Here is a 12,576-nt window from a genome sequence, read left to right on the forward strand (position 1 = left end):
AATAAAAAACAAAAGTGTAAGTCTGTTCACTGTGAAGCTCTTTTCACAATACACCCTCCCTTTGCTACACCCAGAGTCCTGATCCACAGTTAAGTCTTTTGGTTTATCTATTTTTTTTTCTTCTTCTTTTCAAATTTCCTGTGTCTGGCTTTCTCCAAACTTGTCATGAAAGTAAAGAAAGAATTATCTCTGTCCTGTAATTCAGATGCATCACAACACATGGAGAGTGATGGCTTGACACGAGGTCTGTAAAGAATTATTGGGTGTTTGGGAAATGTTTGAAAAGACTTAGAGTGCAGGCTTAAATGGTGTGTAATTTAGCTTGAACAAAGTTTACAAGTCCCTGACAAATACAATACTTTTTATTTACATGAAAACCATCAGAGGAAAAGACGTGAACGGCTGCTGTGAATCTTTCCTTTACGATCTTGGCCACAATTTAAATGAATGAGTCTAGACGTTGTGAAATACACAGGGGAATAATGACAAAAGTAGCCAATCACATTAGCAGCAACTCAAGGGAAACAAACAGAAATATACAAACACCATTGGTTGTATATACGGTATACACATATATATGTATATATATGCATATAAAATATATATGTACATGCATATATTATATCTGTATATGTACATTTATGTACATATATATTTGAGCAGTGTTAATGTACATTTTTAGCCTTCATAAAAAAAGTGTCAAATGTTGAAATTCATTGGTTTCATGTCTATTTTTAGTTTTTGGCTTAATAACGACTCCGTGTTTAAAGAACTCATAAATGACGTGTCGTGGGGGATTTGAACAGGAAGTTCAAGTTGGCAACGGAGCTAAAACATTTTGCTGCAAAAGAGTTGTTACATTCTGGACTCCTTTCAATAATAAAGGTTCTTTCTCTTCATTTTTCTTTTTGATTTGTTTCTTTGATTGGTCTCCCAGTTGACACCAGATAAAAGAACAAGGAGAGTTCGACTGAGAAGAGTCTCCTTCAGAGCTAAGTGCTAGCATCCGATAGCCTGTGTTATTAGTTAGACTCCATTTCCGGAAACGGTCTTTACTGAGGATTAGATTTCAAAGCTTTGAAGACAATTTGTGTGGCAGGCAGCCAATGAAAACAAAAGACTCAAGCATCATTTGATTGTGGGCAGATCACAGAGATATTATATTGTGAGGAAGTAAATGTTTCTGCGTGGATAGTTCCACAACCAGAGAGAGAGAGAGAGCTGGAGCCAGTCCAGGCTGGGAGTACAGTTCAGTTCACCAGTCCATCACACACACAGAGAGACTATCAACCAATCACAGTCACACTCACACTGACCCATCAGCTCTGAGTAACAACAAATCCAGGAATTTTTTGACCGTAGGAGAAACCTGCAGTCACTTTGAAAACTGGGGATTGAACTGGTGACCTTCTTGCAGTAAGGCACAAACACTAACCACTTTTCCACAGTGTGATCCTGCATGGAAATGAAGACAAAAAAAATTAAACATTTGTTCTTGCATAGCTTTTTCTGAATTATTTCAGTGAAAAAACCCCAGTCCAGAAATGTTTCATATTTATATAAAATGTTGAGACAGATCAGGACTGTTTTCTATTATTAATGACTACTGTACGTTAAATTGAAAACTTTAAACGCACCGAGGATTTGTTCAAATAAAATCAAAAACCCACCTGGGTGACAGTGGCCCAGAGCATAACAGAAAACACTCCCACATCTTGTATATATTTAAGACTGTCCGACTTTAAAGTGACTGCTAAACATGTTCAGACTCTTCCTTCACACTGTCAGCCACAGTGGTGTTTGTTTACTGGGTTGAAGGCATATTTTACTGGGCAGTTAATGGAAGTCTGCCCCCACTGCTGGAGCTGCCATGTGACACGTTGTAAAACGCAGCTGTCAGCAAGAGCTGGTGTCTGAAACAACTCAAATGTTTTTTGTTTTTTGTTTTTCTTTTAATATAAGTTCTGGTACTTCTGTCACACTCACTGAGCTGCTTTTCCCACAGTTTTTCACTTAAAAAAAAAAACAAAACGAAAAAACAAAGATCCTTTCAGTCCTTTCATTACGTATATACTGTAATGTATGATGTGTTTAACAGGCTGAGCTGTAGGCTGGTTTTTGGAGCACAAATGCCAGACCTTGACACTGGTCTGATGGGTACTCTGGGTGTTTAAGCAGTGAGTACGATTTATTGTTTTGTCTTTTGTTACACTGAGAATGTTGTGACATGATGACTGATCTATGCTGACATACAGTAGTTAGTGAAACAGGCCGAACGTCTTTAATAGCAGTTTAACTAATTGTGAATTATACCTCTTACTCCCCATTTGTGACAACTCTACCAAAATGCAATAAATATATTTATAGCGAACTATAATAAGCTTTTGTTTACGCACATCCGCAGAGCACTTTTCATTTTCAAATATTCCAGGATTCATTAAACTCATCTGCTTGTTGATTTTTGCTCACTCTATCCACCGCCCTAGTAAACTTCTGTTGTTTTTCTTTCTTTCTCTTGGTTCTAATTCGTCTTATTATATCATTGTTTCCCAAAGACTGGGTCGCAACTCTCAGGTGGGTCGCAAGAGAATTTCTTTGGGTCGTCTCACATCCTGCTTCCCAGGAGTTTACGTGAATGTCTATTGACTTGGGTCGTGAAGGTTTGTGACTTTTAAAATATGGGTCCCAAGAAAAAAACAATTGTGAAACACTGCTTTATATGTTTTGCTTAAAAATAAATATGAGCCAAAATCTCTTGATGGAAGCCATTTTTATAAAAGTACACACTTTGGTGGAAAGAGTTTTCATTTCACCAAAGCACCTTGAGTTGAAAATAACAACTCTACTCATGCTAATAGCACATAGCATGTGATGGTGAAGGTTTTAATTTCAGCAACAATTTGAATATTTACTTCTCCATATTTTTCTTCACATTATTCTATATAAGTAATTTCACTATTTGGTTTGGTTCAAAAACATAAAACATCTTCCTGGTGTTATTTGTCTTTCTGCTCCAGCAATGTCCAGAAAAATCATTTGTCAGGAATGTAAATTAGGAATGTTGATTTATCTGGATTGATCACAACTAATCATGCATAATTACGACCACATCATGATTATTCTGAAGCAATCCACAGCTACCCTGTGGCTAATCAGATTAATAATTGTTATCATTGACAGCCCCCATGTTTATTTATACATATATATTTGGACTATCAAAATCAACACGTCTTTCTGGCTTATTATCAGCTATAGTACACTTAACATTACAATATGTCTGTGACTTTTGACCCCTTAAATATTATAATACTGGACTGTATTCAATTAGGAACATATTGATATAAAACCCATCTGTAAATTAGTGAGTCATCTGCATACATCTGTATGGGAGCCCACGGTACTTTTATCATATTGCCCCAGATTATTATTTTTTAGCAGCGCCCCCTGTCATTAACAACCCTAACATCTTCGAGGGGATTCTGTTGCCTGTTGAGACTTATTTATTCCTCCTAATGTTCTTTTTTCCCCCTCAGCTCGGTCCTTCTTCAGTCTCTTCATACAGGACTTCTACCAAACCACTCACAGAGATGTAGGCGTGAAACTTTCTCCCAAACTTTTCCTCCCTGCCTCGGCCAATGGCGTGGCCGCCTCTAATGTACGTCCACCTCTGATTTGCCCGAGTCTCCTGTTCGCGGTGTGAGTGACAGCCCGAGGGGGGGGAGAAACTTTTTTTGTACGCGTTGCCCGGTTGGACTTGCAGGGGCTCTACGTGAGGAGTGAAGGAGGGGGCTGCACTTCTGATCGCAGGAGCAGGACAGTGCAGAGGAGCAGAGAGGAGAGGAGCAGTACGGGAGAGACGGTGGCACCATCCGTCAACCAGCTGGAGGATCCCTACACTAACAAACCCCTTATGGCTGCTTGAGAATCAACGACACACTCCCCTCTCCCCCTTTTTCTCTCTTTCTCTGGGACTTTTTCTCGGCTTTTAGTGTTGCCCAAAAACTTTAGCACGTCCATAATTGTTGAAAAGAAGTGAAGCCACTTGCCGTGGACCTCAGCGGCGGTCATGGATACCCATATAAGATGGAAAGTTAAACGGAGGTTAAGGGACGCCCAAATCACTTTGGCGGTGATTTTGCTTTTTGTCACATCGCAAGCGAGTTCAGGTAAGATGCAGCTGTGAGATGTGTGGATGCAGCAGCAAACTGCAGCTGTGCTAAAAAAAACTTTTTTGATTTTTTTCCCCCCAAGTAGGGAATCATCTTTGTATTTTATTTTTTTTACACTTGGTCTGTTTTCTGTTCTGGGACGAGCTGGTTTTAAAGAAATCGATCTGAAGAATCCACAGATATACATTTGATCACCAACTCTCTCTCTCTGAACTGGATTTAGTCAGGTTACATTAGCAGAAAAAACTAGAATAAACTGCAAAGTTATTAAAAAAAAGAGATCAGACTAAGGCCCCAAACAACCTATTTTTAGTAAAAGACTGTCAGAGGCCAATTTTATTGGCATCAAATGCAGTAAAATATATGGTAAAGACACTCAAAGTGCAAATGAAATGTGTTTTCCAGATGTTACTTTAACACGAAATCCTATTTTTGTTTTGCAGTTTTCAGACTTATTACTGTGCGGTAATTTGAGTAATTTTACTGTGGTGCAGTTTGAAGAAAGTTTAAGGGTGCTTTCAAAAGTTTTTTTTTTCTCTTTCTGTTACCATTTTTGACTGATGAGAGGGATGAGCAAAATGTTCATAAGAGGGAGGGAGGGACTGGAGCCTGTCTGAAGTGGTAGGGTGGAGCTGCCTCAGGGACTCTGACACTGGGATCAGGACACAGGCTTGGCTTTTCTTAAAGTAGTGGGTCCAGTAACGACATAAAAAGTACAAAAGGCTCCAAGTTTCTCCAATTTTAACTCAATTAAATGACTTTATTTTTATTCCGTAAATCAGAACAGACTCTTTAAAAAACAAAATCTAGTTCTGATAAGATAATTAGTGTTTTACAGACGCTCTTGTGAGGCTGTCCTGGGCTCACAGGTCATTAGGTGCCGTGGAAGTGGGTCCAGGGTCTGGCCTGCGTGTATTATTAGCACCTTTACAGTCTGGCTTGGTTGGTGGTCTTGACTGTGCTCAAGTCTCTGACACAGGACTTTGAGATAAACAGGTGGCTTCCCCTATCTCTTCACGGACAATTCGGAAAGTGACCATTCCCAGTGTCCTAATGGTAAAACCAGGATGATTACAGAATAGAGTCAGGACAAAAGCAGATGTAGTTGAGATGATGAGAGGTTTGAACTGTTCTTGCAACAAGGACTTTTTTTTCCAGTTGCTAAAACCACTGGTTTGGAAGTGAACACAACAATAGTCTCCATATAAGATAATGACTGGATCCAGATTTGTGCTGTTTTTAAATAACAGAGGAGGTGGACTGTGGAAACTTAGTGACTTTAGATGGAGCATGGGAATCATTTGGATTTATCTGCTCTTAAAACTGACAGGGAGTACCCGGAGTCTTGTAAATAGTTCTCAAGACTACTGGAAACTTGACACACACTGATGACTAAATTACAGAAAGAGCCATCTACTGCTGTAAATGCCAAGTTTTATGCATGGAAACACATAAATTAAACTTGTGTTTAAGATAAATATTCAAAGCACTTGTGTTACATTATAGTTGAGCAAATTGGCATGACTAAGTTATTCAGGGGGATCTGGATGTGTTATATGTCACTTAAAGCTTCGGCTTTAGAGGACCGCCCCCGCGGCTTATACTGCAGTGCGGCTTGTACTCTGTCAATGTTTAAGGTTAATGGGAAAAAATCAGTATCTCCCTGCCAGTCGTGATGAATATATGTCATAGGAAAGGGAAACCTAATTAGTGTGTATTAGTGCTATTTAGAAGTGAGTTTTAGAAGAGGCACTGAAGTACATTAATATGTTCAATTTTACCCAGACCTATCAAATATACCGAGGCTAGTTGCCTTACTAAAACAAGCTGCCATGTTGTAATCAGCACATGACAATTAGCCTTTGAAATAATGTGTTCATATTTTTGCCATTTAAACTGAAGAATATGTTTTGCCTCAACATCTGTTCTGTGCGCATTAACAGGACTAGCCTGTTTCAAGTACACAGTAAAGTGAGGTCAAAGAGGATGAGAACAATGAACACCAGCCCTTCAACTTATTAAAGAGAGTGAGTGATGTCAAAGACCATAGTTTTTAAGTGAGCTCATCATATTTTGGCATTAATGAGGAAAACCTTTAAACATATGTGAAAAGTGCTAATAACTCAAGGCCCTAAGCTGTGGAGGCTAAGAATGAAAAGAGGGGGCAGAGGTCAGAGGTGAAGGTCAGGACTTTTTGGACTACCGCTGCTGTCAGGTTTACAGTTTCGGAGCCTGAGGAAACAAATTCTTGCTGCTGCTGCTCGTGTCAATAAATTCTCGTGCTGAATGTGTTCCTTTGTGTGTTCTGTCTGGGCTTCACACCTTTTCTATATAATATATAAACTGCCACACTTAAATTTCAATTATGAAATTCACTTAGTCATTTTAACACCATTTCTTTTTCAACCAGCCCAACCGTTCAGGCCATAGACGTTTTATATGTCTGACTAAAACCATTTAAATGTAACAGAATGCCCTGACCTCCCAGTGTGTGACCTCAGTTGTTATGTAGATTTATGATCAGCGAATCTGCCATGGACCAAAATCTGTCTTCTCCAAAAGGTTTCCTTTATGATCCTGCTGACTGGATCCCCTCATGGTTTCTAGAGTCAATAGACTCTTTTCATGGGTTTTAGAAAGTCTGCTTTGACTTATTTCTCTGTGGTTTGTTATTAGTAATCAATCAAAGTTCTGTGCCATTCCTCGGTCCATTACAAATATTCACACAGTTCCAGAACCTACTGTAGTCATCAAAAGCACTGCAAAAACATTCTTTGAATGCCTTAAGCAAATGAAAACAAGCCAGGTTTGAAGTCAAAATGGCAATAAAACACTACGGAGCGTGCGCTAGATATAAAGGTATCATTAAAAATTATTCAAAGTATAAGCCCCTGTTATTTGTCTCGTCTTAATGTACATTTTAATGGAATAAACAGTCAAAGTCCTCCCTCTTTCACTGATCGCCTTTACATCTGGATTCGATAAGTTCCACTGTGCTGTCTGCTAAGCCCTCTAAAAGGACCAGAAAAATGTCTTCCAGATGTTTTTTTCCCATTCTTGGTGAAATGGTGGACCAAGAAAAAAAGTACTGTTGCATTTTTTTTGTAAAGAAAATACACCATCGTGGACCAGTTCTAGAGGAAATTCCTAATCCAACAACATCTGCAGGTCTATCGCTGTGGTCGTACCTTCCTGCCAGGTTTTCTTTGCGCATACACTTTCAGGGCCTTCAAAAGGTTCTTTTTGTTTAGAGTCGACTTTATGACAAGGTTAAAGGTTGGATACACCTGGTCCACAGCTGTTTTTTATATCCAGGTTTTCTTTTTCACAGGGAATTTTATGAGGTAGTTTATTTTACCTTTTTGTTACCGTGTATAAAATTTCTTCATGAGGCCAATTATAAGCTTGTAGAAATGACATAACTTCCTTAAAACCCTGTGTGAAACCCACAGCTGGTCACATGAAGGATGCTTTACTTCATTTGTTCATGTTATTACTATTTAGCAGACTTGAAAAAACAACACCTATTATAACCCACGTGGATTATCCAGGTGCATTTGCGATCACATTAAAGTCATTTGTGAAAAAAAACAACCTTGCTTTGGAATCTAAGTGTGTCACTTTAATCACTTTTTTAGTGGAAACCCTCAGCTTAGACCTACTGTAAAATTGACTGGGATAAGTGGAAGTTTAACAAAAAAAAGGCTGTTTGTGTGTGCACGTCTACTGCCATCGCTCAGAGGCAGGAATCTGAGCCTGCTGTACTGTGGAGAGAAGCGTTGACCCTGCAATTGCATGTGTCACTTCAGCCTGTAAATGCAGTCTTTGTGGAAAAAGACTCTGTAAATCAGCTCTAATGTCTGATATGAACATGGAAGATAAAACAAAATATGCAGGACAAGGTTTTGACCCCACACTGGAGTTAAGGGGGTCCTTTGTGTGCGCCACCAAGAGTGTATTATTTGCTGTATCCTGGGCGGGATATCATCTACCCATGTCCAGACACATTAAGGATCAAATCATTGTTTTGTACTGCAGAATGTGCTTCGTACGCACAGCACGAGATATTAAACCTGGCGTTAAGACAGTTGGAGAGGGGTTTACTAAAAAGCAGTTTCTTTGCCCTTTTTTTCCATTGTCGCCGTTCTAGCCTTCCAGAAACAGCGGAAAGATGACTTCACATGTCGACGGTGACACATCAATGATGTAAATGTTGGATGAGCTACTGCCTGACTCTCTTCTCACCCCTGCAGCTGATATTTTAACACTAGGCTCTGTACTGCATGAAGTGCAACAAAGAGTGAAAAAGTTAAATATGGTTCTGGCTCGAGAGCGCAGTATTCACTTCAGCTGGGAAACAGTGCTTTTCTCTGTGATGGGCTATTATAATCATTGAGCATGGAAAGCAATGTATGACTCATCCTTTCCAACCCCATTCCCCCTTCCCCTTCCCCAGTCTGAGCTCAGCCACAGCCTGGGCACTAGAAATACTGGATGTAAGCATTTTTAGATTTAAGGGGGTAATACAATGGTTTCTGGTCAAAAAACTTTATTAGGAGTCTAATGTGTGCTGTTTTTTGCTTTTGTGATGTGTCAGCAATTACATTTAATAAAACATTAATTAAGGTTTCATAAAGACCATGGTCTTGGGCCACACTGTGGTGAAGAAGCAAAAGGTTATTGGCAGTGGTAATGAGGCCACATGAAACGTGTTTAACCAGGGATAGAGTGTTAGCAGCTGATTCAACCAAAGGTAAAGTGGACCGCACCAGAGGGTTACATCTGCAGTAACTCGTGTTCAGCAAATATGTGTCTTAATCTTTCTCAAGTGATGAATTGATGCTTAGCTTGGCTTTCATAGCACAAAGCTATTTAGAAGAACATGGAACTGCAAGGTTTTCCACATCAGGCTACTTTAACAGCCTGTGTTTTCACCAAAACAAGGACATTCTTTCCTGTTTCCTGCCGATCTTCCTTCAGCTGTTGAAAATTGATATAAATATCCACACTGTTGGTGCAGTAACAGAACCAGAGCTGGAAAAAAAAGCATGAACTCTGGTTTATCTTTATTTATAGATGTTTTAATGCAATGGACATTTGTAATTGTTTAGGATACCCGTGGGAAGGGTTGAGTTGCTTTATTGATGTTGGTTATTTCAAAAACAACTGATTACACTTGATTTGATTGTTTTTTGGACATTGGTTATACAGAGAACAGAGAACTAATTAGAATTAGTTTTGCACAGAAAAGTGTGCCTTTGTGCTGGAAAATACTGTGCTCACAAAGACATAGCCAGATTCAGACAGATTTCTTCTGTTTATAAATACTAAGAAGAAATCAATAGTAGTCTAGCTGCCAATGATAGCAGCTCTGCTATCATGCTACTAGCATCAAGCTAAATACGGCTATAACATCAACATCAGATTTAAATGCTATGTTTATCCACACTTGATGTTGATGAAGTTGTAATGTGTGTGGTGTTTTATGTTTACTAGTAAACAATATTGATGTTTGTGGTGGTGACTATAGTAAGGTGTTGGAAACAACGCCAGATTGGTGTTGGTTTAGTGTCATGCCTGTTCAAAGCTTGTTGTTGTACACAGTGAGAGAATAATGAGATTCAGTTTTATTGTTTTGCGTCACTTTGAGTGCACTTTGAGTGTATATATATATATATATATATATATATATATATATATATATATATATATATACAGATCATAATAGTTTTCTGTGAGTCCTATTAGGTGAGCTGGCTTTTGAAGGGTAGTACTTTATCATCATTATCTCAGCAGTCAGACATCAAAGCTGTGTCTGCTGTGGGACAGACAGGATGGTGAAGAGGAAAAGATTAAAAAGGGGAATAACAGTGTGTATATAAAATAAAGCCAATGTAAGGAGAAGACAAAGGTGGGAGAGAGGACAGGTACAGCAGAGAGACAGACACAGCATAGGACCAGAGAGTAGCATTTCTGCTGCATTTCTGTCACATATGCCATCAGAGGTGTACTGTGGACTCTTGAGTCAGTTTTTCCATTCCTGTCTGTGGCGTCCGGCAGACAGCGATTTATCTCTACCGCTTTGAGCTGCAGCAGGGAGACAGTGAAGTAAACCATCTGGTATTCTCTCTGCTAAAGCAATAAGAGTTTGACTTTAGAACTCGGCTGAATTCACAGACGAGAATTTGTGGTCAGAATAAGGCTCTGTTCTCTGGATCCACTTTCAGTGCTGAATATTTCTGATGTTCTATATGAGACGCTGGAGAATGAATCTCTGCTTGTAATTTTTTTTGCTGTTTCCTGTTATTTCTGTGATTGGAAGCAGTGGTTAATCCTCTAGAGTATCTCATGGTGACCATTGGCATGCTGTAGCTATTACGAGGGAAGTGAATACTGCAGTGTATCAACACAACACAACAATCGTCTAATTCACTCAGTCTTCCTCCTCAGTCTCCTCGCTGCTGTTTTTACGCTCTACTCATGAAAGGTCACTGGGTCAATGGCACAAGAGATCTGGATTAAAGCTGGATCATAAAATAAAACTGGTTACAGCTTGAGAGCTCATTAAAAAACTGTTGTTCTATTTTGAGAGTTTCATAAAACATTTATATCACAACTAAGCCATTGATATTACAAAAGTGGTTTGTCCGCAAGCAAACTGTTCAGTCGGAGCTCTTGAACCCACTATAACAGCCATTCTAAACTACTGGCCTGGTAAAGTTAAGCTGCAAAACATGCACTGCAACTGAATTCAATTAAAAAAGTATGCAACCTCTTTGCTTAGCGTGCACTAAAATAATGCTGATATAACATTACAGTTTGTTTTTTTTATCTATCGTCTACTGTTTAATTCTGACTGAACAGGGGAGGAGGGGCAGCTGACGCCAATCCCACTTAATCGGGCGACGGCGTGGTACACTTTGGATATTTTGCCAGGCCACATTCATGAACATACAAATGGTCAATTCAGAGCGTTCAATTAACCTAATCCTGCATGGTAGTACACTGGAGTATGATGTGAAAACATAGCACACACACTTTCATAGTGTCGCCCGCATTATTGATGAAACAAGTGACAAATGAGTGTTACTGGCCTTTCTGATAATATGGTCTATAAACGGTCCCTCTGTACAACTGTACACCTCCGGCATCATTGTCCTAAATCTTTAGTTATTTAAGTCCACTTTGTAGAAATATAAATATGTGAAATCAAATTGAACTTTTTAGTCATCTGTTCAAGAATAGTTTCTTGTGAAACAAGGGATTTTTGTTTACATTAGCAATAGTTTCTCACAAAGCTAGGCTAAGATAAACATAAATTCTTCTTGTACTTTTGAGGTCAACTGTGCTTACTTTAATGACATTCCCATCAAGAAAACCACATTACTATTTCAAATATAAAAAAATAGACAAATACTCCCGCTAACATGCTAGCTACAAAAAATGTCTTCAAGTGGCCTTAAGAAATTAAATAAAACCATTCAAGTTTCAGTTCATTACATATAAATTGTTAACTCTATTCCATATGTAAATGATTATATGATTCATATTAATGATGTCTCTCTCATTAAGTGGTTTTCACAGGTTTCTTTGTTGACTTTTGCTCAAGGGCTTTAACGCAGATGTGCTTGAAACAGTGGCCTTTTTAATGGACTTGACCCCTCAGTATATTTTGCTTCTCCTCCGTTTACATGTCACATTTGCACTTTTTGCCTATTGGTGGCTGTAATGTGGGTTTAATTGGCTAATGAGTGATAATAATAACAGTTTAAATGAAGTGTTAATGAAGAGGCACTAAGTCATACCATTCTGTTTCCTAACTTTACCCAGCATGTGGTACCGGTCACACGGGCTGTGGCTGCCAAACAATGAAGTGCACTGAGCTGAGTGTGTTTATCGCTTATGAATTCAGCCTTTAATTAGAAAAACTTGCTTCTTGCACATTAAGCAATTTAATCCAGGGTTTTAATTCAACCCTGCTGTATTCACAGTGAGGCACAGTTTTAACAACACATCAACGTTATTTTGTTTTACAGATCAATCAGATTAAATAAGAAAATATTTAACATCCTTCCTGTGTGTGATGCGCCTCAGGAGGGGGAAGTCTTTGATTGGGGATTTTTCTTTTCAGACGTGCTGGTTTCCAGGGTAGGCAGGGTCCTCTTTATGGCTGCTAATTACTTCTTGTCCTCAGCACCAGGTCAAGCATGAGCCTGGAGAGTCAGGACTCTCAGGACAGGGCTAGAAGAGGGAGAAGATAGAGGGCAGTGAGCGAGGGAAGAATGTTAATCCCCGCCCCCCGTGAAAAAGTCCTAATTCACTGAGTTCTAAACTCCTCCCCCATGTCAAATGAAACAGAATAAGTAGGTGTTGTTACAGAGAAAGCGCGTGTGTGTATGTGCATTTG

General features: G+C 39.1%; 1 protein-coding gene across 1 annotated transcript in view; it reads left to right on the plus strand.

The window, feature by feature from the left end:
• The first annotated feature begins 3,707 nt into the window (after positions 1-3,707).
• The window catches only part of col5a1 (procollagen, type V, alpha 1), a 75,400-nt gene continuing 66,531 nt past the window's right edge, over positions 3,708-12,576 (plus strand). Inside the window, exon 1 of the mRNA XM_025062080.1 lies at positions 3,708-4,166. Coding sequence (XP_024917848.1) covers positions 4,067-4,166 — 100 coding nt within the window. The 5' untranslated portion in view covers positions 3,708-4,066. The remainder of the gene's footprint in view (positions 4,167-12,576) is intronic.

The sequence above is a fragment of the Cynoglossus semilaevis genome, chromosome 14 (genome assembly GCF_000523025.1).
Source record: "Cynoglossus semilaevis isolate Cse_v1.0 chromosome 14, Cse_v1.0, whole genome shotgun sequence".
Lineage (NCBI taxonomy): Eukaryota > Metazoa > Chordata > Actinopteri > Pleuronectiformes > Cynoglossidae > Cynoglossus > Cynoglossus semilaevis.